Source organism: Camelus bactrianus, chromosome 21 (genome assembly GCF_048773025.1).
Source record: "Camelus bactrianus isolate YW-2024 breed Bactrian camel chromosome 21, ASM4877302v1, whole genome shotgun sequence".
Classification (NCBI taxonomy): Eukaryota; Metazoa; Chordata; class Mammalia; order Artiodactyla; family Camelidae; genus Camelus; species Camelus bactrianus.
Window position 1 is genome coordinate 12,332,533 of NC_133559.1, and position 24,093 is coordinate 12,356,625.

A 24,093-nucleotide genomic window follows, 5' to 3' on the forward strand; every position below is an offset into this window, starting at 1 on the left:
TGAGTTTGGGTGACCATTCCTCTCTCTCTCCCAGAGGCTGAGCCCAGCTGTGGCCCTAGGAGAAGAGGAGAAAGTTGTTTCCCAGTTTCTACATTTTCCGTGAATTTGGAGATGGACTGAGCCAGATTTATTCATGGAAGTCCTGAAACTGCTGGGAGGGAACCACTGAGATGAAAGGAGGTGGAAGGGGAGGAGCCTATGATAATACAACACTTCTTTTCACTTCCTCTTTTACTCCAGAATTTGTCTGTCCTCTTGGGTGGAATCCATCAAGCCCTGAGAGAAGTCTGTGCTCGCAGTGCTGGTGCTGTCAGAGCCAACTCCTTTGCTCCGGGAGGTGATGGGGATCCCCTCATTCACAGCCCTCCCTGCTGCCGAGAGTGACCAGGCTGACTGCATGCCCTGCCATCCTTTGGGCCACATGCTACTGTGGACAGCCCTGCTATTCCTGGGTGAGTCAGGGCCCCCAGGAGGGACACTGGAGCAGGAACAGAGGCAGGTGCGCTTTTCTAACTCAGGTGCTGCCACCTTGGTTGGGGCTGAGCTTGGGCCAGGGTGAGGGGTGGCACGGGAAGCATGTGAGGAAAGTCAGGAGGGTGAAGGCTGGCTGATGAAAACCAAATTCTCACAACCTTGCTGGCCTTGGCAAATTATGAAATTGGCAGAGTTTGGTGTTTGTTTGTTTGTTTCTGTTTTTTTCCCTAGTCTTCTGCCGAATCTCACTGAGCACCCAGGTCCCTGGTGCTTGGACACCGCCCACAGCAGAGCCAGCTCTGAGGAAAGTCTAGTAGAGGAAAGGGTGTTTCCCTTCTGTAGAAATTTGTGTTTTAGTGGGACCAAATCTTAGGCAGAAGGGCTAATGCTGTCTCTTACAAAAGGAGGTAGGGGAAGCAGTAAAACACATTGTGGTGGTGGGGGCAGCAGCCATTCTCTGTGCCCCTGAAACCACTTCAGGCAGCAGAAGCCTGTTCTCTTTATGTGCAAGGTAATTCCCTGGGAAGAAGCACAAGAATGTCTGGGTTATCCAGGGAATGGGGCTCAGAGAATACATAAACTGGGCAATTCTGGAATCATCAATTGTGGGACCAGGGAAACCATGCATGTCTGCTTGCACTGTACAGACAGAAGTGAGGAAAAGATGAGTGTCACTACCAAAAGCAGCAGAGCAAATTAGCTAGGGAAAAGTGTTAGAATGGGAGTTTAGTGTCCTTTTAAATACGGAGACAGTAAGTTTACACAGATACCAATCTGGCCACCGTGTGGTAGTTTCATTAACACACAGCTGAACAAGTAAAGGCCTGGACAACACAGGTGAATGTAATGCAGAAGGAGAAGGGCAAGAGAGTTAAGGAGATTTACAAGAAGGTGATTATTTATAATGATGAATCATCAAATCCAAACTCTGAGCTAATGGCTGCTTTCCTTTTGCTTCCCAGCTCCTGCTGCTGGGACACCTGGTAAGTGCTCCACCCACACAAATCCTCTCCCTCCCCAGATATCCTCTCTCTCTGCTCCCAGCACTCTGCCTGGAGATGCTCTGAATGCACCAGCAATTCAGGACTGAGACAGAGCCAGGAAAGGGTAATTGCTCCCACAAGACGCCCTACTCCATCCCCCACAACTCTTTTCCTTCCCTTTCTATCAGCAAAGCTGAGAATGGGCAGCCACATGCACAGGGGCGTCAGTCCTTCATGTTCTGTTACCGTGAGACCTCACAGACTTTCTCACAGAAAATTACTGTCCTCTATTTCAATCGCCTTCCTCTTTCCCAACTAAATCATGAGACCAAGCACTTTAGTTTCAGCTGTATGCAAAATCACATGATTTGCTTAGATTATCCTCATGTGTTGATAAATATTTTACTTTTTGTATGTCTGAAGGCTTCAGGGCCTGTTCCCCTGGACAGAAATAGGAGATACCACTGGTTGCAACTTGGTGGGGTGAACCCTGCTAGACACTTTCTCTACACCACTAACCTTTCCACATCCTAGGACTCACAGGAAGGTCGGGCTCTCCCTGGGGCACCGAACCCAGGGTTTCCTAGACTTGCCCTCCAGCCTTTCTCCTTTCTTCATCCTTCTAATAGTCCTCTGTGCTTGGGTGTGAGGATAGTTCTATTTTAAGAGACAAATAAAGACACCAGGTCAGAACAGAAACCGGATGTCTGACTCCCAGCCTGGCATCTCCATCAGATGCTCCCATTTGTCTTCATCCAGCTGTGGAGTTTGTCCACTAGTGCCCAAATGCCTCAGTTTACAGGGGTGGAAACTGAATCCCAAAAGGTATGTATTTGTAGTGTGTGTGTGTGTGTGTGTGTGCACGCGTGTGTGCGCGCGTGCACGCGCACATGTATACAGGAGAGAGAGAGAAGGAAATTGTTCAATGTCCCTTGCTGAGGTGTACTTGTAGTTCTAGAGTGTTTGCTTTGCTCTGTCTTCACTTCTCTTATCTCTTACCTTCTCCCCTAAGGAACGGCCAAGCTCCCTAAGAGGACCTGGGTTCCTAGGAGGCCCTGTGTGGGCTGCCTGAGTAGGAGGAATTGCCCTCAGCTGCAGAACAGTTCTGGATTGGGTTCCTATCTTGATGTCTCCAGCACAGCCACAGTTTCCCATTGTCTGAGATTTGGGGTCCCCTTCCCTCAGGCTGCATCCTCTCTCTTCCCCTCAGCAGGTCTCCCGAAGGCTGTGGTGAACCTTCAGTCCAAATGGGTCAACGTTCTCCAGGAGGATGATGTGATGTTGATGTGCCAAGGGACCAACAACCCTGGGGATGACTTCGCCCAGTGGTTCCATAATGGAAGCTCCATCCCAACCCAGGTACAGCCCAGCTACAGCTTTAAAGCCAGCAGCAATGACAGCGGGGACTACAAGTGCCAGACGGGCCAGACCAGCCTCAGTGACCCTGTGCATCTGGATGTGATTTCCGGTCAGTGGAGCAAGGCCTGGGGGGTCAAGGAGAGATGAAATTTGCTTACATGGCAGAGGTTTTTAGGAAAGAGGGTGGCTTATGTACTGGGAAGCATGGCTGTGAGTTGTTTGGAGTCATTTTTGTCCACTCATTTCCCTTTTTGCCACCCCCTTTGCTTAGTATGTGTGGTGGGGTGGAAGTTCCTAAGAAATTTCTCTGAATGGCTCTTTTGCCTCAGTTCTGACTGAGCAAGAAGATGACAAGGCCACAAGTAGGCAGGCGGGTGTGAAAGAAGCAGAAAGAAATCCCTAATTCATAGAAATCCTTCCATTTTCACAGCAGAGGCAAATACACAGACAGACCACAACTGAGTCCTGGTCCTGGAAATTACTAGCCATGTAAACATGGTGGTTTCATTTACCTTGGAGCCTCATTTTCCACATCTGCTCAGTGGAGGTACTACTGCCTCCCCCATTAGGTTCTGGTGAGAATCAGCATTTCCCTGCTCCTCTTCCCTCTGTGCAACTTGAGGTGAACATTGTGTTTTAACCGTCTCTGTATTTCAAGGTCCTGACACAGGGCAGGGCTTAATAAATGTTTGCTGAATAGATGAGTGATTCTCCAAAGCTCCCGGCAAGAAATAGGTTCTCCATAAAGAAAAGCTGAAATGTGACTATGATGAATACTGTCACTGTTACTCTTCACTTAGTCCCCTTCCGTTACCTGATTCCCAACTTGTCCTCAAAAGTATGTAATACACCAGGTGGGCCTCAGCCCCAGTCCTGCCATCTTTACCCTCTGGGCTTAGCAGGATAAGACAGTCCTGGAGGGAAGCCCCAGAGGCCTGGCAGAGCCTCAATCTCAGTGCCCCTGCCCTTCTAGGAAGGGGTGGAGGCGAAGGGATCCCTCCCCTGAGACTGAGAGTCCCCATCCAGCCACCAGGTCTGGTGACAAGGAACCCTGCACATGAGGTGGACACCATCGTGGAAGACCTGGGTGGAGAGCTAGATGTGCAGCCTTGAGCCCGAGCACCAGCCTTTGGGACCCTGGGCCACTACCATGGAGACGAGAGCCAACAGTACTCCAGCTGCACTGATGGGAGTCCCCACTCAGGTGACAGCGCTCAGCCCCAGAGAGTTCAATGCCACTGTGAGAACAGCAAGCAGAGCAGGCCCTGCAGGCAGTGCTGTGACAGCTCCTTGGGCTCAGTATTTCTACCAGTTTATGTCCAGCAGCAGCTCACCAGGACCCAGCTGCAGAGCCACAACTGCTGTTCAGCAGGCCAGCTCCCCTAAACACCAGCACTACACAGCAGCTGACCACCACCACTCATACCTTATTCCCATGTTTAGCCTCCTGTCTCTAACCTAGGTCCTCTAGACAGGCTTTCGTTGTGGCTCAGACTTGCTCAAGGGCCTCCGCCTAGTTCTTTAGTCTTAGACCAGCCGGTATGGGCAATGGAAACAGCATCCTAAGGCACATTGGTCCAGGAGTAAGTGGCCACACACCTGGGCCTTTGGGTCAGTTGCCCTCCTCAGGAATAGGTGGTGGTGGGAGCCGTCTCATGAAAAGCACAGGAGTGGTGGAGCCTGTGCCTGTATCCCAAACAACGACTGTGATTCAGGACAGCTAGACAGGCAGAAAGTGCAGTGGCCAAGAAGACAGAAGCAGATGGGAGTGTTCGACAGGACATGGCCATGAACCTGACACGCACAGCTACACATGCTCTCAGCCAGACCCTTATTAGCTCAGTCTCCCACCCACAGCCCCAGCCCCATTCACTGATTTAGACACAGCAACAGATCCAGCTCTTGGAGAAGCAGGTGATGATCCAGCAGCAGACCACCTTGCTGACCACCAGCAACAGCTCCAGCCCTGTCAGTTCCGGTTCTCCTCCACACAGCTCTGCACCTCTAGCTGGTGCAGCAGCAGCAGCCACAACTCTCACGGCACCTCAGTCACCATAACCCAGGTCTCTGTTGTCTTCTACATGCAGTCTGTGCACCTGCCAGGCAAACCCAGACACTGGCCATCAAACACAAGGAGGGAGACTATGTCTCTACATTGGGCTCAATGCTCTCACCAAGGCTTCTCCAGTCGCAGAGAGCCCCAAGGCCATGGAGAAGAAGAGCAGTTAGGAGAAGCTGAGCCAGTGACCAGTGGGAACGCTAATTCAACAAACATTCCCATTGTCCATCAGCACCACCTCCTACACTAGCCATGGTGTCCAGACAAATGGGTGACTCAAACCTCCACAAGACATTGTGAAGCCCCAGATGCTCACCCACATGATTCAGGGCTTTGGTATCCAGGATGGAGCAGAACCTTTTCCAGTGGGTTGTTCTCTGTTACTGTAAGAGTCTAAGAAGCCACTACAGACTGGCCTCCCTACAGGGCTGAATGAAAATCAGTCAGGTGGCCACTGGGGAGGGGACAGTCCATCTGCTGAGTGGTCAAGAAGACAAATTTTCCGAAGTCCCAGCACTGTGGGACTCCAAATTTTTTGTGGCTCCAAATTTTTCTGATGCATGAATTGCACTAAGAGGTACAGTGTAAGCTGTAGCTGCCAGTTCTGGCAAAGAGGAAAAAAAATGAAAGTGTTTCAAGAAGCCCCGTATGCTCACATTCACCAGTGCGGTTCCCACTGCTACTCCTCTGACATCATGAATGCTAAGTTCCAGGGCAAGTGCCAATGCCATAAAGAGCTTCTACCTGTAGTTCAGAGAATTCCAATTATGACGAACCGCTCTCCCCAACCTCCCTGGGCCTTTGTCAGTGAAAGCTGGGCATGGGGAACGTGACCAGGGAACCTCCATATGGCTCTGCCTACACCAGGATTCATGGCATCAATCCTGTCTTCCTGCCCAGTAATCTTAGCTACTGGAGTGCAGAAGATTGTGTGAATGTATCGCCTCTTGACAAGGCTTCCAGGAGTGGAGGAAGAGTTTTGTTCCCAGAAGATTGATGGAAGCCCCTTTTATTACTTAAAGAATGTCTCATGAGTGCCATGAACATGAAGCTGGGCCCTGCCCTCGACATCTGTGCCAAGAAATTGCCCTCAAGGAGATGTAAGGTGGCCCTCTTGCACAAATCAGCCTGAGGCAGACACTCTACACTGTCCAGGTTACAACCTGGTACCAGTAGAAGCCTTTGCTGGGAAGAAAGTGCTGTTCTAATGATGCTCACCTTCTGTAGAGGGGATTACCCAGACAGGGAAGAGAAGTGCAGGGATTGGTTGCTGGTGCTACATGGAAGCAGCTCTGACATTTTCTCTGGGTTCTACTTCATTTAAAAAGATCTTTACAATTCTCAGCATTCCCACCTACCCCAATCCAACATTTATAAGAGAGGCAGTCTAGAGAAGCAGGACTGCTCACCTGATCCCGGAGTGGACTGTCTACCCAGGGCCTGATTCTCCAAGGGGAGGAATACACAGGATGGTGGTCAGGGAATGGGTGGGACGCAAGGTGTCTGGGAGGGGTGGGGTCTTCTAGCTTGTGTGACACAAGGAGCAAGATCCAGTCTCCCCACCTTCCTTCTGGATTGTCCCTCTGCAGCTGTGGTGCAGAGTTTTCTCTTTGTTGTCACTCATTCCCTCAGTATTGAACATTTTCTCCTGCATCTGTGGCAGACTGACCAGCCAGTGTAGAGACTTGGTTGGCATCATTCTGATCTGCTGCAGGGACTACGTGTGTTTGACTAACACGTGTGGCTGTTGTCATTTTTCCTCATCCTCTGGCTCCCTTCCAATGTATTTGTTGTTTTCTACCCTTTCCTTCCAATTCCAACTCTGCACTGTCCTATAGCTTTAGGAAGAGGGGTGTGTGAGCTGAGGTCAGGAGTGTAAGTTAAGTACCCACCTTAGCCTGTAAATCCTATACAACAAAAAAATTTTTAAATGTTCTTCTTCAGTAAAAGGATGAAAATTGGGGGAGAAAAAAGTACACAGCAGGCTAATGGCCCACCCATGTAACTGCTGCCTCTAGACAAAGACCCTGCTAAAGTGAAATTCCACATTTACTAACATGCACCAAATAAGGTAATTAATATTTGTTGGATGTCCATGACTTTCCCCAAAGACATATGTCTCTGCTGTGTCCCCTGCACATGTTGTCTCCTGTGTCAGACCGGATCCACCCTCCCTCCCTCAGAGAAGGCACTGTACTCCAGGTTCTCTGGTATCCTTCCTGCAAAGGCCCACTGGGTAGCATGAAGCTGCAGCTGGCTTCTCCCAGGACAGGAACAAGAGGACAAGGGTATCCTGAAGGCCTGCTGTGTGCCAGGAACTATTGTAGATAGGTAATGGTATGATTGTGACCATTTTCACAAACGAGGAAACTGAGACCTGGAAGAGTGAAATTACTTGCCCAAGATTACAGAGCTCATAAGTAATGGAGCCAGAATTAGAGACCAGGGCTGTCTGATTTCAGACTTTAGCTCTTCTCTCCACATGTAATGTCCCACTATGAGGATGGTCTGGGCCTCGGAGCTGAGTCAAGACCTCCTGGGTCCTGTGGTCCCTTTGTGTCTTTCAGACTGGCTGCTGCTCCAGACCCCTAGCCTGGTGTTCCAGGAAGGGGAACCCATCGTGCTGAGGTGCCACAGCTGGAAAAACAAGCCTCTGTATAAGGTCACATTCTTCCACAATAGAAAATCCATCAAGTTTTCCTTTGTGTATTCCAACTTCTCTATCCCACAAGCAAACTTCAGTCACAATGGCGAGTACTACTGCACAGGATTTATCGGGCAGATGCAGCACTCGTCACAGCCTGTGACCATCACTGTCCAAGGTGGGAACCAAGGCTGTTCAAGGAGCTTTAACCTTGGAAACATGGGTAGCGAGGGGATTACTGGTCTTTATTGGGCTTCAGAACCTTCTCTTCTCCTGAGTAGGCCTCTTTGAGATCAGCAGGAACCCTGAAAGTCCTAGCTTGACCTGATTGCTGTTTGAATGTGCAGCTCTGTTCCAGCTCATTTCTTAGGGATTATAGAAAAGAATGTCATTCACTTGGAGTTTTACCTCTTGGAGGATAGAAGCTACCTTTTCATCTTGCCATATCCCTCTGCCAGACACTGCCACCCTCCTTTCCACCTCATTGAAACCATTCCACTTTGTCTTATGTCCCTCTAGGAGTCTAATGCTTGCTTGTATTTCCCTACTGAACCTCTCAGCCTAGGCTTAAGTCTTAGCTGAAGACTGCCATGTTGGCATGAGACTCTTTCTCCACATACAAAGAACTAGGCTTTTGCCTGTTTTTTGAGAAGCTGTGCATTGTGGAATCCATATCATGCCCTTTCAGATGGCATCACAAACTATTATGCCAGACTAGTGTTGGTCAATTAACACCATCTGGTCTTGGGCTCAGAGGAGGTGGTGAGTGAAGATTTGTTGATGTGGTCTGCGGATTCGCTAGTTCAATGTTTCCCAAAGGCTGTTCCCCAATCACAAAACTCCTTGAGGAGCCTTTTAGAATGAAGGGTTCTGTGGTCAAATTAATGCAGAATATGCTATGTATTCTGTTCCTCTCCTTTTATATTCATAAGGCACATTAAAGGCTTCAAGAAATCCTGTCTTAAGGAAAACTTTTCAACTAAGTTTCATAGGGCATTTGCTAAAGCTGGGTAACCACAAAACCTTTTTTCTCTATAACTTCTATAAATGTCCTGCAAACAGATGTGCCTGAGGTCATCTTTTGGGAAATGCTGATCTAGTGCTTTATGCTTCCCACTAATCTAGTGCTTTGCTTGGGAAGTAAGAGAGATGAAGAGATCCTCTGAAGACTTCCTGGGCTACCTGTCTGCCCTTGGCCTTGGCCTTAGCCTTTGGCTTGGATGACTTCACAAAGGCTCCTCACTGGGGACCTGACTGTTTATTCCAAATTTCTGTCTTAACAACTGTCATTTTTCCCCTCCCTCTGCCTCTCCTATTAGGTCCAGCAATTCTACTCATCTTTTCACCTTGGTATCAAATTACCTTCGGCCTGGTGATAGGGCTCCTTTTTGCAGTGGATACGGGGCTGTATTTTTCTGTGCAGAGAGACCTTCAGAGCTAACAGGAGACTGGAGAAGCTGCAAAGTCAGATGAAGCCAGGGCCCTCAGGACAAATGACCCCTCATCTCTCGGTGTAACAGCAGTTGCAGTGGCACCTCTTCAGGTGCTTTCCTCTTACCCTAGCCCAACCTTGATGGCAACCTGGGCTAAGGAGCCTCCAACTACCCTTTAGCCCCAGGGAAAGAAAGGGCCTATGATCTCCAGAGCTAAATCCTAACAGGCCCTTCCGTCACTGATTTCCTGAAGGCCAAGGCACAGCCACAGCCCACTCAGCTCTACAAGGACTCACAGCAAATGTGTTTTCACAGATTCTTGACAGAGGCTCTTCAAATACATGAAACCACAGTAAATCTTGCTTCTACTTTCAAAATAAATCAAACAATCTGATCACTTCTCAGTACACTACTATAGCACCTTGGTCCAAGCCACTATCACTCCTCACTTGGGTTACTGCAACAGCCTCCTGACTGGTCTCCCTGTACTCACCCATGCTACCCCACAGTCTATTCTCACCACAACAGCCAAAACTATCTTTTAAAAATGTGTGTTGTATCTGTCACTTCTCTGCTCAAAGCTATGCAATAGCTTCTTCCTTGTACTTAGAGTAAGAGCTAAAACCTTTGCAGTGTTCTACAAGGCACTATATGCTCTTGTTCCTCAGTGCCTCTGACCTCATCTATTGCTCTCCTTTGCTTTCTTGAACACTTTATACTTCTATTCCAGGTATGTTATTTACTGTTTCTGAAATACTGTTACAGACGTCTACAGCATGCTTCATCATGGTCTTCACTCGAATACCACCTGATCAGTGAGGTCTCATTGATCAATCAATACAACCCCAATCCTCCATTATCTCCTAATCCCTTTCCTGCTTTATTTTTCCCCATGATACTTATCACCAACTGAAGTACCATATGTTCATTTGTTTAACTGCTTATTTATTTTATTGCTGTACTTTTTCCCAATTGTACTTACCACTAACTGACTACCCACTCTGCCATCAGAATATGAGCTCCATGAGAGCAGGGTCTTTGTTTTGTTTACTACCATATACTTAAAGTCAAGGTCAGTATCTGGCATATAATAAAGCACTCAATACATATTTCTGGAATGAGTAAATTCTTTAGCATTTGAAGTCAGAGACTTTTTTAAGTTACATCTACCCCATCTTTCCAGAAGCAGAAGTCCAGTTTAATACTATTGAACACCCTGTTAGTTACGACCTAAAATACACCACTAGCACATGCATTTCAGCTTTGAACATATTTGCCTAAACGCTTTAATATTATTTACTCTCACCCATCACATCTTTGAAAGTAGTATATCAGTTGGACCTAACTTCCCTTTAATTGAATTAATTTTGTAAGCCTATAGAGTAGCATTGTGAAAATACACTGAAAATAGAGCCAAACCACCTAAATTTGTGTTTCATTTCTACCATTTGCTAGCTGGTTGGTCTTGAAGAATTCATTTAGCTACCCTATGAGTTAGACTCTTCTTTCTGTGAAATGGTAATATCTTTATCTCCTTCCCCAGGGATATCTTGTGTCATTCAAGTGTAACAACATACATGGAAACATAATGTCTTTGGAATATAAAAGGTTTTTAAAAAATGTCTACAGAATCTGATGTCTTCAGAGCGCACTATCTAGCTGGCACTTTCCCCTTAAAAAGATTGCTTTTACCATAGTAACCTTAAAGAAAGTTAAGAAGATCTAATTTGGAGTGGGGATGAACTAGAAGGTAGAACTGAGTGAATTACATTTTCTGTGGCTAGTTGCATCAGAAAAAGAATGGAGATAAGCTCACTTGGCCAGCTTTAGCCAGCATGTTAAACTCAGATTCTATAAAAATGCAACGTTGGTGGCATAAAACATCCAAGGTTTATTTCTCACTCAAGTTCTCCTGTATATCTGGAAGACTCCCCCAAGGAAGCTGTTTCTCATGGGATGGCTCAGGTTTCTACCTCCATTTCAACACCAGCTACCACATATTGCCAAGGAAGGCAAAGGGAACAGTAGCAATTATGACAGTAATTAAATGGCCTCTCTCCAGAAGTAATACATTATGCATACTTAAATTTCGCTGATCAAAACAAGTCATATGACCTGATCTCAAGAGGCATGAATTGCTAGCAGGAGGAGAATCATATACATTGGTGAGCATCATAAATGTCTATCATACTAACATTCCTTACTCTACCATTGTGAGGGATAAAAATGAATAAACTATCATATAATGTATGCAACAGCCTCCTGACTGGTCTCCCTGTACTCACCCATGCTACCCCATACATTATATGATAGACATAGCAGCTCACTCCTCTTTTTCTTATTAACATAAGCAGGATTTATTCAGGTATAGAGCAGGTACATAGTTTAGGGGAGATAGGAATCCTCTTTTGCTCCTGGATAAAATCAGAGACTTTTAAAGCTAGAAAGTCTTAGAAATGATAAGTCCAATCTCCTCATTTTAAAATTGAGAAAGCTGAGGCCCAGATGGTTGAAATGACTTGTTCAAGGATGTACAGGTAGTTGGTATCACTTTTAAAGACACTCAGACTAAATTACTAAACATTAGTGGATATGTTTAGGTGTATGTACAAAGTTTGCATTGCATAATAAACTTTCTACTTGAACTTCTCTGAATTAAAAAATAAAGAAGTGAATGATAATGGAAGCATGCTTTGTGATGCTGTGTCTAAGTACAGAGGTGATTGCTTCATTGCTGTACCTGGAACTCTGAGGGGTAGATGTGCAGGTGAGGTTTTGAGGCTGCTGAGGGCTGGGTGAGAAGGCTGGAGCTTGGACAAGGTTGGAGTCCCTGAACAGTCCAGGGCACAGACCCCAGGACAGGCCACCTCTTCCTTTCTTTAGTGAGGCCCCCTCTCTTCTAGGCCCTTGCCTAAAATGTCTCAACCCTGACACGCAGGCCTGGCCAGCCTAGACTCTGAGAGTGAATGAATTTAAAGCTGACAGCTTCTCTCCCCTCCTGGAGTTATGAAATAGTTTCTTTCTTTTCGAGGATGGTTTGATTTTACACTGCAGAAGTTATTTACTGCACACTTCTTCAAACATACACTTTTTTCCTGGACTGATCACCTTCCCATCATAGCTGAGCTCACTAGCGGCAAACTTTGCCAGCTCTTTCTTCTTTCTTATCAATACACTGGGAAAAGGTTGGCCCAGAAACCCAGTCCAGAAATGGGACTGAATCTGCATCCTAACTCCCTCCTCCCTCTTCAAAGACTCTGCAGCTTTCCAAAGGGATCTAAGCCATCTGAGGAGACAAGAGCCACTTATAGAGCAAAGGTTTTTAGTTTCTCTTTTTAAAAATTAGTAGGTTCCTTTGAATCAGGTAAATAATGATATATTACATGAAAGTTGAAGCTACCAGAGTTTAACATTAGAATGTGTCATGTTTCCCTAGGGTGCTATCTGCTGTCTTCTTAGTATAGTGGTGAGTAGCCCTGCCTGTCATGTGGGAGACCAGGGTTCCATCCCCCTATGGGGAGGTTACAGAAGACTTCTGCTTCTGTTTCTTCCAGTTCCACCCTCACATCTCTGAAAAGTCTTCTCCTTTTGGCTTTTTAGAAGTCCATGGCAAATAGAAACACCAGAAAACTCAAATGGGATGTTCTGGATGAAAGAAAGTGAGATAAGGCAATTAGCAAGGCCATAAAACTGATGGGAACCAATGTGGCTTTACCGATCACTGAACTCATCTTGCCCTCTGGCCTCAGGGCATGGGATGCACTGCAGTCTGTAAGGAATTTACTTCCCACAGGAGTCCTGGGCTCTGGCTGGGAACCCATCCAGACCTAAGAGAAAAACGCACACTGCCTTTCCAACTGGCCCCTGGGGACGATGCTGCTTAGAAACACGGGTCCAGAGAGAAGACTCGATAACAGGAGGGACATTGTCACCACAGTTCATCTGCATTCTCCCTCTTGTGCTTGGTCCTCCCCAGGGCTGGGTGGCGAGGTCACGCCTGCGTCTCCAAGCCTCAGCTCCAGGTTCCGACTCCTCTGAGGAATGCGACTTGGTAAAGGAGGGAAAACCAAAGAACCCAGTCTTCAACTAACTGGTTTCGTTTATTCCAGTGTCACAAATTCGAGACTACAAAAAATCTTTAAGTTAAGATAACGGCCTGAAAGAAAACACACCCTTGCATTGGCCGGGAATCGAACCCGGGCCTCCCGCGTGGCAGGCGAGAATTCTACCACTGAACCACCAATGCTCCGCCTACAGAAAAAGCCTGCAGCGCCATCTCTTAAAGTCATCTCTGGCTCTAGCTCCATTCCATAATAGGAATTGGATCGGCCTCAGAGTCACAATTTCGAAGATATTGCCTCTATGTTTCAAGACCCCTCCGCACCAAAAGTAAGACTTAAGAAGGAAAAAAAAATTATCTAAACCGTTGGCTTTGAGGGCCAAGCCTCTAATTCGCATGGTGACATGCTTTCGGCTTTTCTCCAGCCGCTGGACTCAAACCAGCATTCTTCAACTAACGAGGGGACGAACTGTTTTCTTGGGAAGTTACTGCCTTACCTGGCTTCTGCCACAACCGATCGCCCTTAGAACAACCCGGGAGAAGCTGGAAATTTCTCTGCAGCTCTGAATCAGACGGTGCAGATGGTGGGGCCGCCCTGCCCTGTACCGCCGAATCTACCGGAACCTTCTCCCTGAGTCAGCGCGGAGCCTCCTGGGCTGAGTCAGCCGGCGCAGCCAGGCCGGCAGGCTCTGGGCTCGCCGAGAGGGCGCTGGAAGGTTCGCGGCTGCGGGGGCGGGAAGAGGCGGGTCTCCGGAAACTGGATAAAAAGCTCGTGGAAGCGGAGCGAAGCAGATCTGAGCTGGGCAAGCAGAAGAGGCACCGCTGAGTGCACCTCCACGGCTGAGCTGCACCAAGTCCCTGAGGCTCCTGCATCCGACGCCGTATTGCACTCGTCCGCTGGAGCGGGAAAAGCCACAGCCATGTCTGCCGCAAAGGAAGTGGCCATAGGCATTGACCTGGGCACCACGTATTCTTGCGTTGGCGTGTTTCAGCACGGCCGGGTAGAGATCCTAGCCAATGACCAGGGCAACCGCACCACCCCCAGCTACGTGGCCTTCACCGACACCGAGCGGCTGGTGGGCGATGCAGCCCAGAGCCAGGCGGCCCTGAACCCGCACAACACCGTGTTCGACGCCAAGAGGCTGATTGGGCGCAAGTTCACAGACCCCACTGTACAGTCGGACATGAAGAACTGGCCCTTCCAGGTGGTGAGCGAGGTCGGCAAGCCCAAGGTGCGCGTATCCTACCGCGGGGAGGACAAGACGTTCTACCCCGAGGAGATCTCCTCCATGGTGCTGAGCAAGATGAAGGAGACGGCGGAGGCGTACCTGGGCCAGCCGGTGAAGCATGCTGTAATCACCGTGCCTGCTTACTTCAACGACTCCCAGCGTCAGGCCACCAAGGACGCGGGTGCCATCGCGGGACTCAACGTGCTGAGGATCATCAACGAGCCCACGGCAGCCGCCATCGCCTATGGCCTGGACCGGCGGAGCGCCGGAGAGCGCAACGTGCTCATTTTCGACCTGGGTGGGGGCACCTTCGACGTGTCAGTCCTTACTATCGACGCTGGTGTTTTTGAGGTGAAGGCCACGGCTGGAGACACTCACTTGGGTGGAGAAGATTTCGACAACCGGCTGGTGAACCACTTCATGGGGGAGTTCGGGCGGAAGCACGGGAAGGACTTGAGCGGGAATAAGCGGGCCCTGCGCAGGCTCCGCACGGCCTGTGAGCGTGCCAAACGCACCCTGTCCTCCAGTACCCAGGCCACTCTGGAGATCGATTCCCTATTTGAGGGTGTAGATTTCTACACTTCCATCACTCGAGCTCGCTTTGAAGAACTGTGCTCAGACCTGTTCCGTAGCACCCTGGAGCCGGTGGAGAAGGCCTTGAGGGATGCCAAGCTGGACAAGGCCCAGATCCATGACATTGTCCTAGTGGGTGGCTCTACCCGCATCCCCAAGGTACAGAAGCTCCTGCAGGACTTCTTCAATGGCAGGGAGCTGAACAAGAGCATCAACCCAGATGAGGCTGTGGCCTATGGAGCTGCTGTGCAGGCAGCAGTGTTGATGGGGGACAAGTGTGAGAAGGTGCAGGATCTCCTGCTGTTGGATGTGGCTCCCCTGTCCCTGGGGCTGGAGACAGCTGGTGGGGTGATGACTACACTGATCCAGAGGAATGCCACCATACCTACCAAGCAGACCCAGACTTTCACCACCTATTCAGACAACCAGTCTGGGGTCCTGATCCAGGTGTACGAGGGTGAGAGGGCCATGACCAGGGACAACAACCTGCTGGGGCGCTTTGAGCTCAGTGGCATCCCTCCTGCTCCACGTGGAGTCCCCCAGATCGAGGTGACCTTTGACATTGATGCCAATGGCATCCTGAGTGTGACAGCCACTGACAGGAGCACAGGCAAAGCTAACAAGATCACCATCACCAATGACAAGGGTCGACTGAGCAAGGAGGAGGTGGAGAGGATGGTTCATGAGGCTGAGCAGTACAAGGCTGAGGATGAGACCCAGAGGGACAAGGTGGCTGCCAAAAACTCCCTGGAAGCCTATGTTTTCCATGTGAATGGCTCCTTGCAAGAGGAAAGCCTTAGAGACAAGATTCCTGAAGATGACAGGCACAAAGTACAAGACAAGTGTCAGGAAGTGCTTGCTTGGTTGGAGCACAACCAGTTGGCAGAGAAAGAGGAGTATGAGCATCAGAAGAGGGAGCTGGAGCAGATATGTCGCCCCATCTTCTCCAGGCTCTATGGGGGTCCTGGTGTCCCTGGGAGTAGCAGTTGTGGAGCTCAAGCCCGACAGGGAGCCCCCAGTACTGGCCCTGTTATTGAGGAGGTTGATTAAATGACATGTCAGCTGTGACTGTAAGAGTTGGGCTTGTGGACTTTCTAGACTGTCTACTATGATCCTGCCTATACCTTCAGGGGTGGGAGTGGAGGGGAATCTTACCCCTAAACAGGGAGCTTTTTGTCAGTATGTTTTTATAAAGGTGGTGTTTGTCATTTGACTTTTTAAAAAATCTTCTCCCACTTCAAACAAGCAGAAGTAATCACTTTGAACATTTGTGTGGCCCTTCAACATTGCTTTTACCTATATTTTATGTATTTTGTTACTTGTATGTATGGATTTTGTTATATGAAATAATAGAGCTAAATAAACTTTTAAAACTACTTCGTTTTCATTTTATCCAATTAAATAGATGAAGGGCAAGGCTTTCAGAAGCAGAAAATGTTGGGGTGGGTGCTGAAAAAGATAGGAAGAAAATTCACAAGGCTGTGTGCAAGGTTTCTATAGGCGAAAACAGGATAAGAGGAAGAGTTTGAGGCAGGCACACTGAGACAGTATTGAAGTATGAGGTCAGGTATGAGAGAAGTGTGACTTACTGTGTTGAAAGAGGGAAAGAGGTAGAGTTGGAAAAGCAGAGAATGGAGAGAAACTTCAGTCCTAGCAAGACCTTAAAATAAAAATTCTGTATTGGGAGCCTAGTTTAATTTGTCAGTCTGTGTGTCCTAATACACTGACAAAGAGTTTATATGCTAATTATCTCTCTCTAATAATGTGACCTTATTCATTGTTCTTAGAGAACAGACCCTAAGTCCTGGACTCGGGAAGAGTATATGTTAGACTAAGAGGGTAAGTCAGTGGTATAAAGTTATTATTGATCTTATCTATGTGAGAGAAATAGCATTGTTCCATCTGGTTTCTGCTGACAGGCTCCAGGATGATGATGATGATGATGGCGATGGTAACTGTGTAACAAAATGGCTCTATTGGAACCAGACTGCTTAGGTTTTCAGCTCTGTTACCTTATCTACTGTGTAAATTACTCTCCAAGAATCAGTTTCACCTTCTATATAATGGGGATGATGATGAAATAGTATCTCAAAAATTGTTATGAGGGTACAATTAATTAAATATGTAAGAAGTGAAGAAGAATGTTGGGCATATAGTGTGTGACCAACAATATTAGCTACCACTAATTATTATTAATTGATTGTCAACTATGTACCAGATACTTGATGTATACAATCTAATTTAAAACTTGCAGCAACATCATAGGATATTATCTCTTTTTGGAGATGAGGATTCTGAAGTTAAAAGAAGTTAAACAATTACTCAAGGCCCATAGCTATTAAATCAGGGAAGAGGGGCAGTGGGGAGAGTTGGAAATAAGAACCCTGTCCTGTCTGACTCTAAAGCCTGTGCACTGTCACCTCACAAACAGGCTATAACTCCACTTATTACTAGACCCCTAGATGTTATGATATTGGACATACTATTCTTTTAAAACACAGTTGGATGCTGAGCCCTGAGGGAAAAAAGTATATTTTATTGTATATTTACATTATTCATTAAGTGAATATGTGTTTTTTATAGCAAGAGATTGAACCTGGGAAATGTCCTCAGGGGCAATTTCACTGCCAGTTAAATGATCTATAAGAGCAAGGAAAAATTTGTGTAAGTTAGTTCCCAATCAACCCAATCCACACTGTATCTCTCCTACTTGCAAAGGGAGATTTTTTTTTTCTCAGAAATGAAAGTGGATTTGGCTAGAGCAATGCTACATAATATTTAGCTAAAGGTGGAGAGGAGGTTTCAGTATCAACCCACTTGTCCCTTGGTTGTCATTTCACATTTTAAACTGCTTTTTTCTGCATCTGGCCTAAGTCCTATGCAACCTGACTTCAAATGGAAGGAACCTGCAAAAAAGTGATGATGTCACATACACATTCTGTGTTACACTTTCCCTTTTCAGAATTTCCTTCCAACTTCTAACATTGACCACCCCAACCTTTTTGTAACTTCTCAAGAGGAATGATGGTACTTACAGGGTTTAGATAGTTTCCTAGCATTTCAACAGTCTCTATCTCTCTTTAAAACATACACAGGGTATAAGGAGGAGAATTTCATTGTGCTTAGTTGTGAAAACACTTCAGATCCTCTCATTTGGGTGATATGTATTTTTCTACAGAAGAATTTAAGTGAACTAACCACTTCATCTACTTTTAAATAATTGTTGTTAATGGTTTAAATTCTTTGGGGACTGTTTCCTGTATAATAGGCATCTAAATATCATTATGTTGTATATAGTCTTAGTTTGATTATTGTAATTACAACTATATGTGATTACAATAAAAAATAGTAGAACAAATTAAATATTTGTTCCCCAAAATATCAGAACAAATGGAATCAAAATACATGCCCATTATTAAAAAAATCAAATTTTGCTACAACCCTTCTATGAATAAACAGCAGTTTCTTGCCCCACTCTCAATTCCTACTCCTAACATGCAACCACTTGCAAGTTTCTTTTTAAGGCCTTTTAATTTTGCAATAATTTTCAATTGACAGAAGAGTTGCAAAGATATTACAGAAAGTTACTGTATATCCTTCACCCAGCTTCTCCTAATGTTAAGGTCTTACATAACCACGTTACATTTATTAAACCTAAGAAATTGATATTGGTACAATACAATTAATTAAACTGTAGACTCTATTCAGATTTCATATTTTTCCACTAATGTTCTTTTACTATTTCAGAAGCCAATCCAGGATAACATGTTGCAATTAGTTATCATGTCTTCTTTACAATCTAGGACAGCTTCTTAACCTTCCCATGTTTTTCAAGACCTTGACATTTTGAAGAGTACTGATCGGGTATTTGGTAGATTGTCCTTCAGTCTGGGTTTGTCTAACTTTTTTTCATGATTACAGTGAGGTTTGGGGGAAGAATACCACAGGGTGAAGTGCCCATCTTATCGCATTATATCAGGAGGTATATGATATCAATGTGACTAATCACTGGTGTGTTCACCTTGATCACATGGTTACGGTTCAGCTTTGTTATTTTTTCACATGTTTCTTTTATGGATACACTATCATTGTCTTTAGTTTAGACACAGTATTTATTTATTATTTATTTTGGGAGGCTGAATTGTTAACTACTTAAGTATTTATTTTTTAAAAATTTATTGAAGTATAGTCAGTTTACAATGTTGTGTTAATTTCTGGTGATTCAGTTATATATATATATTCCTTTTCATATTCTTTTTTCATTATAGGCTATTACAAGTTTTTGAATGTAGTTCCCTGTGCTATACAATAGGACCTTGTTGTTTATCTATTTTATGTATAGTAGTTAGTATCTGCAAATCTCAGACTTTCACTTTACCCCTCCTTCCCCTGCCCCTTTCCCCTGATAATCATAAATTTGTTTTTTACAGACACAGTATTTAACTTTTTATTCTCTGTTCTAAGCATAGTGTCTTGAGTGTTGTAAGTGCTCAAATGATACAGAGTAAGAGGAAGCAAGGGAAAGGATATTCCAAATTAAAGATCAACCTGTGTAAAAGCATCTAAATTAGACAGACCAGTGCTTCTCAAACTTTAATATGGGTATGAATCATCTGGGAATCTTATAAAATGTGGATTCAAGTAGGTCTGAGGTGTGGCCTGAGATACGTATTTCCAATAAGCTCATAGATCATCTGACTTAATCTTCGCAGCAATTCTATATCCATTTTACTATAAGCAAACTAAGGCTCAGGAAAGTCAAATGCAGTTTCCAAGGTCATAGTCTAGTAAATAACAAAGAATGTAGTTTGGTAAACTTTCCCTAACTAACCTAAAGATCCTTCCATCCTCATGCTTATGGACCTCACACGTTCACCCTCTTTGGATTAATAGTCTCTCCCTCTTCCCAAAAGGACAGCAAAATTTTTGTTATATCTAGCTACTACCAAATTAGAAAGTGAGATCTTTATTTGCGATCTTATTGGCAATCTTTAAGAAAAGGTTCTTGAAACAACCAACTTCATGAGTTTATCTTTCCTGTCTATTACTTTCCTCCCGTTTTGGTGTGTTAATTTCTTTTCCCGGTTTTTGGTGACACAGCAGATCTGTTGAATTAGAACTGGTGGTGGGAGTGGGTCCGGCAAGACGAAGGGGAATCTGAGGCTCACCAAAAGTTTGACGCTACTGCCTAAGCATGAGAAGACTCGGGCCAATTATTGCAAATTAAGGAATCTGGGCTGAAGAATTTTCCTTTTTCTGTCAGATGAGTCAGAAGAGTCTTTTGTATCTACCTACTTGTGCTCAACACATTGTCGAATAAGGGAATGGACAAATAGGCACTAAACAACTGTATTGTAAAGGAAAGAAAAAAATTTTCGTAGTTAGGGATAGATCTAAATGGATTCAGTTTCGTATTCAAAGCGAAGCACAATGTTCACATGTAAATATGCGGCATAAAAAGCTTTCAATCAATATATTCATTTCTGGAAAGAGAAAGAAGTGAAAGACCATCTTGTCAGGAGTGGAATTCGGACCGACCCCTCCTGGGGAGGCTGCAACCCGAACGCAGCGCTTTAGGCGCCTCAGTCATCTTGACATACTGTAGCTGGGCTTTCTCATTTTCCTTTAATATTATCGTATACTGCTATATCGACGTCAATATTTATCAATACTGTTTATTATTTTAAGTAAAACTAGACCTCTCCCTGGACTTCTTCATGAAACAGGGAAAATGAAACTGTCTCCGACTCCTGTTTCCTACTTCTTCACCCTCCTAAACTGTAAAAATCCATTATCTGCTGTGCAATTTCAAGCTCTCCTCCCGCTCGTTCTCTAGCGGGGCGGAGCCACGCCAGGGTGGACACCTCGCCGCAGGTCCTTCGGCTCTCTGCCCCAAATTGCCGTTAAACCGAATCCAACATCCGATGGATCCAGTGCTGTGTAGGGCCCGCCAAGCGGCAGAGCTGGGAGCGTGGAAGGTAGAAGGAGGCGGGGGAAGATGTCCGGGCAGAGGGAGGCTTTGGCTTTCCCGCCGGGTTCTGCGCTGTTCTCATCCTCCGTTTCTCCGTGTAGGGTTGTCTCTGCGTTCCAAGCCCCGTGTCATTGATTGGAAGAGCTGATTGAAAGGAATAAAGACTGAGTTCGCCCTCACCAAGAGAAGGCTCTGTGTACCTCTTATGTAACGTTCCGCAACTTATCCCACACGGAGGCGTTGGTGGTATAGTGGTGAGCATAGCTACCTTCCAAGCAGTTGACCCGGGTTCGATTCCCGGCCAACGCAAGCTCGTTTTCCTGCGCCCCGCCCCGCAGGTCTCTGAAAAAGGCTAGAAATTGTTCCAGCGATGATTTTTTAAAGCTTGAGCGAAACCAGGAACTGCAGCCATTCCTCACTTTCTCTTCTTTCCTCCTGTATGCTCTCAGGGTCTCATTCTCTTCTCGTCTACATTGTGGAGGGGTTAGATTCCTAAGGTTTTCTTTCCTCTCTTCTCTGCCTCTGCTTTCCTTTTAAACTTTCCAACTCTTGAGAAGTCTTTGGGATCCGGATTCTGCTGTGTCTTGTCTGAAACTCAGCCTCGGAAGGGGGGCCATGGTTTTATATCTGCGAGGTTCATACGGTAGCTACGAGCTATTGGGCACTTGAAATTGAGGAATGCGTCTGAGGAACTGCATTTTTAAGTCTATTTAACTGAAATTAATGCATTCATTAGTTAATTCATTAATTGAAATTAATTACTTTATTGAAATAAATCAATGGAAAAATTTAAACAGATACTCAACCCATGTATTGGAGAACGTTTAAGTACGTTAGGAACAACTTGGGTATATGAATCCACTTTTTCAATTGTAAATATCATGAAATCTAAATACTAATCAAGTTTTTCCGAAAAAAGTTTAATGTCCAGGTTGAAGTGTGCTGTCTGTAAGTGTGAAATACCAGTCTGAATACTAAGTACCAAAAAAAAAAAAAAAAAAAAAAAGGAAAGAAAAGAAAAAGAAAAAACCTTAATTAATATTTTTATATTGCTTACATATTGAAATAATATTTTGCAATATTGGGTTTAGTCAGATATATTATTAAAATTATCACCTGTTTCTTCTTCTTTTTTAATACGGCTGCTACAAATTTAAAATTACTTGTAGGGGTCCCATTATGTTTCAGTTGCTAGGTCGAGTAAAAGTGCAACTTAACAATCAGCAACTGAAATAACTTCCTATACAGCTGTTTTAAAACTCGTGTTCTAGCTTCCCTCGTTAGTATAGTGGTAAGTATCTCCGCTTGTCACGCGGGAGACCGGGGTTCGCTTCCCCGACGGGGAGACAACACATGGCGGTTTTTTGGTAGCTGGCGCTGAAACAAAAATTAACCTTAAATTTAGATTCTAAGAGTATGTCGCTCGCTTGCGAATTTCGTGGATGGTAACTAAGAGTACTAGTGCGTGAGGTTATTTTGACCCTGGTTCTTCGTTAAATGCGTTGGATAATTAATCCTGCAAGCAGTTTCCACCTGATTTGCCACTTAGTGTATCTTCTCCCACCCCTATAATTTCCTACTGCCCACTAGAAGAACGTCCGAGGATCCAGGCTCTGCCCTAAACCCTGCTGTACTCAGATTCCCACCTTTCCTTGTCATCTCCCTCATCCGTGATTCACTAGACGCTCCTTCTTTCTTCCTCCCGGGTATATTGCTATTCAGTAGGGGCCAGCCTCAGTTTTCAAGAATGTGTTTTTAAAATTTTCAAATACATGAAGTTTTTAAAAGTTATTTTTTAAAATTGCTTTCTGAGTTAAATTTCATTCAGTTCAAAGAGACATATACAATAGATTCCATGAATAAGCTAAGACTTCTTTTGTGGCTTCATATAAAGTCAATTTTCATATACGTTCCACGTGCATTGAGAAGAATGTTTAAGTGAGAATTATTGGTTGCACAGTTCTATATATATCTATTAAATTAAGCTTGTTAACTGTGTTTCTATGCTTATTTTTTTTCTCTGCTTGACTTATCAAATGCTGAGAGAAGTATGTTGAATTCTCTCCCACTGTGGTGATGGATTTGTCAATTTTCCTTTTGGTCTAATAATTCTTGTTTTTATACTTTAATGCTTTTTAATAAATACATATGTGTTTAGAGCTATTATATGTTCAGCATGAGTTTAATCTTTTATTATTATGTGGTAACCATTTTCATCCCTAGTGATGCATTATTTCTTAAACTTTATTTTGTATGATATTATATAGCTATATACCAACTTTCTTTTCATTAGAATATTCCTGACATATCTTTTCCAATTCTTTTACATTCAGTCTTTCTGTTTGTGTTTTAATGTCTTTCTTCTAAACAAAATAAAATGTATTTTAAAAATCCACTTTTGTCTTTAACTGGCAATTTTTCTCCAGTTATATTTATTGTGATTACTGATATATTTGGATTTATTTCAACACCCTATTCTGTACTTTCTTTTTGCCTCAGCTTTTCTTTTATTCTTTTTTCCCCCTCTCTTCTTTCGGATTGCTGTCATGTGTACATGCAAAGTGAAGCATAAGAAATGTATGTATATTTAGAATAAACTTGAAAGTTAATTTTTGTGGCCAATTCAATAAAGGAGGTGAAGATGAAAGTAGTGGTTCCCAAACTTGGACTTCACAGACTAGTAAAAATTTCCCCCAAATGTTGGTGACCAATGTAGGGTTGCCAACTTTTTATTTTGCCAAGTCAGGAAATTAACAAAACAACTACAGCTACATCAACTATCATCTATCCTTATCATAATTTTATAAAAGAAAGGACATTTAAAAACAACATTTTAGACTGGAAAAAAACAATCCCAGCTTAGAGGCCATGTGGTACTTACCTGAGACACACACACACATAATATATACACACACATTTATAACAATGCATATATATATATTTGTGTGTATTCTCATTTCATTGGAAATCACTGAAATCTCTAATCTGCACCTAGACTGGAACCCACTAATTAGAGGATGGTGGTGTAGAAGGAAGAAGGAGGTTCTACATGGAGTTTCCGGGGGCGCCTTGGGACTTGGACAACAGAAAATGTCTGCTTGTATGTGCCCGAGTGCAGCAAAGAACCAATGTGGTAGATGGGTTGGGTACGCCTGGGGCGGAGGTGTTACTCAGGAAGCCTGCGGCTGTTGAATGGCCCAAGAACAAAGAAAGGAGCTTTTCTTCAAGCTGGAGAGTAGAGAGAACCTTACTAGGCTCAGCACTGACCAGTTGATAATGTTGGATAAGGGGTCTCTACGCTTATATAT

At 44.8% G+C, this 24,093-nt stretch overlaps 2 protein-coding genes, 2 non-coding genes and 1 pseudogene across 8 annotated transcripts; 4 read left to right on the forward strand and 1 right to left on the reverse strand.

The window, feature by feature from the left end:
* The first annotated feature begins 251 nt into the window (after positions 1-251).
* On the forward strand, positions 252-23,966 carry LOC105068024 (low affinity immunoglobulin gamma Fc region receptor II). Of its 5 annotated transcripts, none has more exons than XM_074349714.1 (5): positions 252-452; positions 1,437-1,457; positions 2,668-2,925; positions 7,443-7,697; positions 20,887-23,966. In XM_074349714.1, exons 1-5 carry the CDS (start codon positions 341-343, stop codon positions 20,931-20,933), a joined length of 693 nt encoding a protein of 230 aa, XP_074205815.1. In that variant the 5' UTR covers positions 252-340; the 3' UTR covers positions 20,934-23,966. The 5 variants fall into 5 exon arrangements, with proteins under 5 accessions (XP_074205815.1, XP_010952057.1, XP_010952056.1 ...); XM_010953755.3 differs by lacking the exon at positions 20,887-23,966 and adding an exon at positions 12,553-12,879; XM_010953754.3 differs by lacking the exon at positions 20,887-23,966 and adding an exon at positions 8,839-11,633.
* LOC141574406 (polyhomeotic-like protein 1 pseudogene) lies at positions 3,967-6,007 on the forward strand (annotated as a pseudogene).
* On the reverse strand, positions 13,128-13,198 carry TRNAG-GCC (transfer RNA glycine (anticodon GCC)). The gene has a single exon. It is a non-coding gene; the product is annotated as a tRNA-Gly (tRNA).
* On the forward strand, positions 13,790-16,190 carry HSPA6 (heat shock protein family A (Hsp70) member 6). The gene has a single exon (XM_010953753.3). It carries the CDS (start codon positions 13,933-13,935, stop codon positions 15,862-15,864), a length of 1,932 nt encoding a protein of 643 aa, XP_010952055.2. The 5' UTR covers positions 13,790-13,932; the 3' UTR covers positions 15,865-16,190.
* On the forward strand, positions 21,023-21,094 carry TRNAG-UCC (transfer RNA glycine (anticodon UCC)). The gene has a single exon. It is a non-coding gene; the product is annotated as a tRNA-Gly (tRNA).
* Positions 23,967-24,093: the final 127 nt, after the last annotated feature.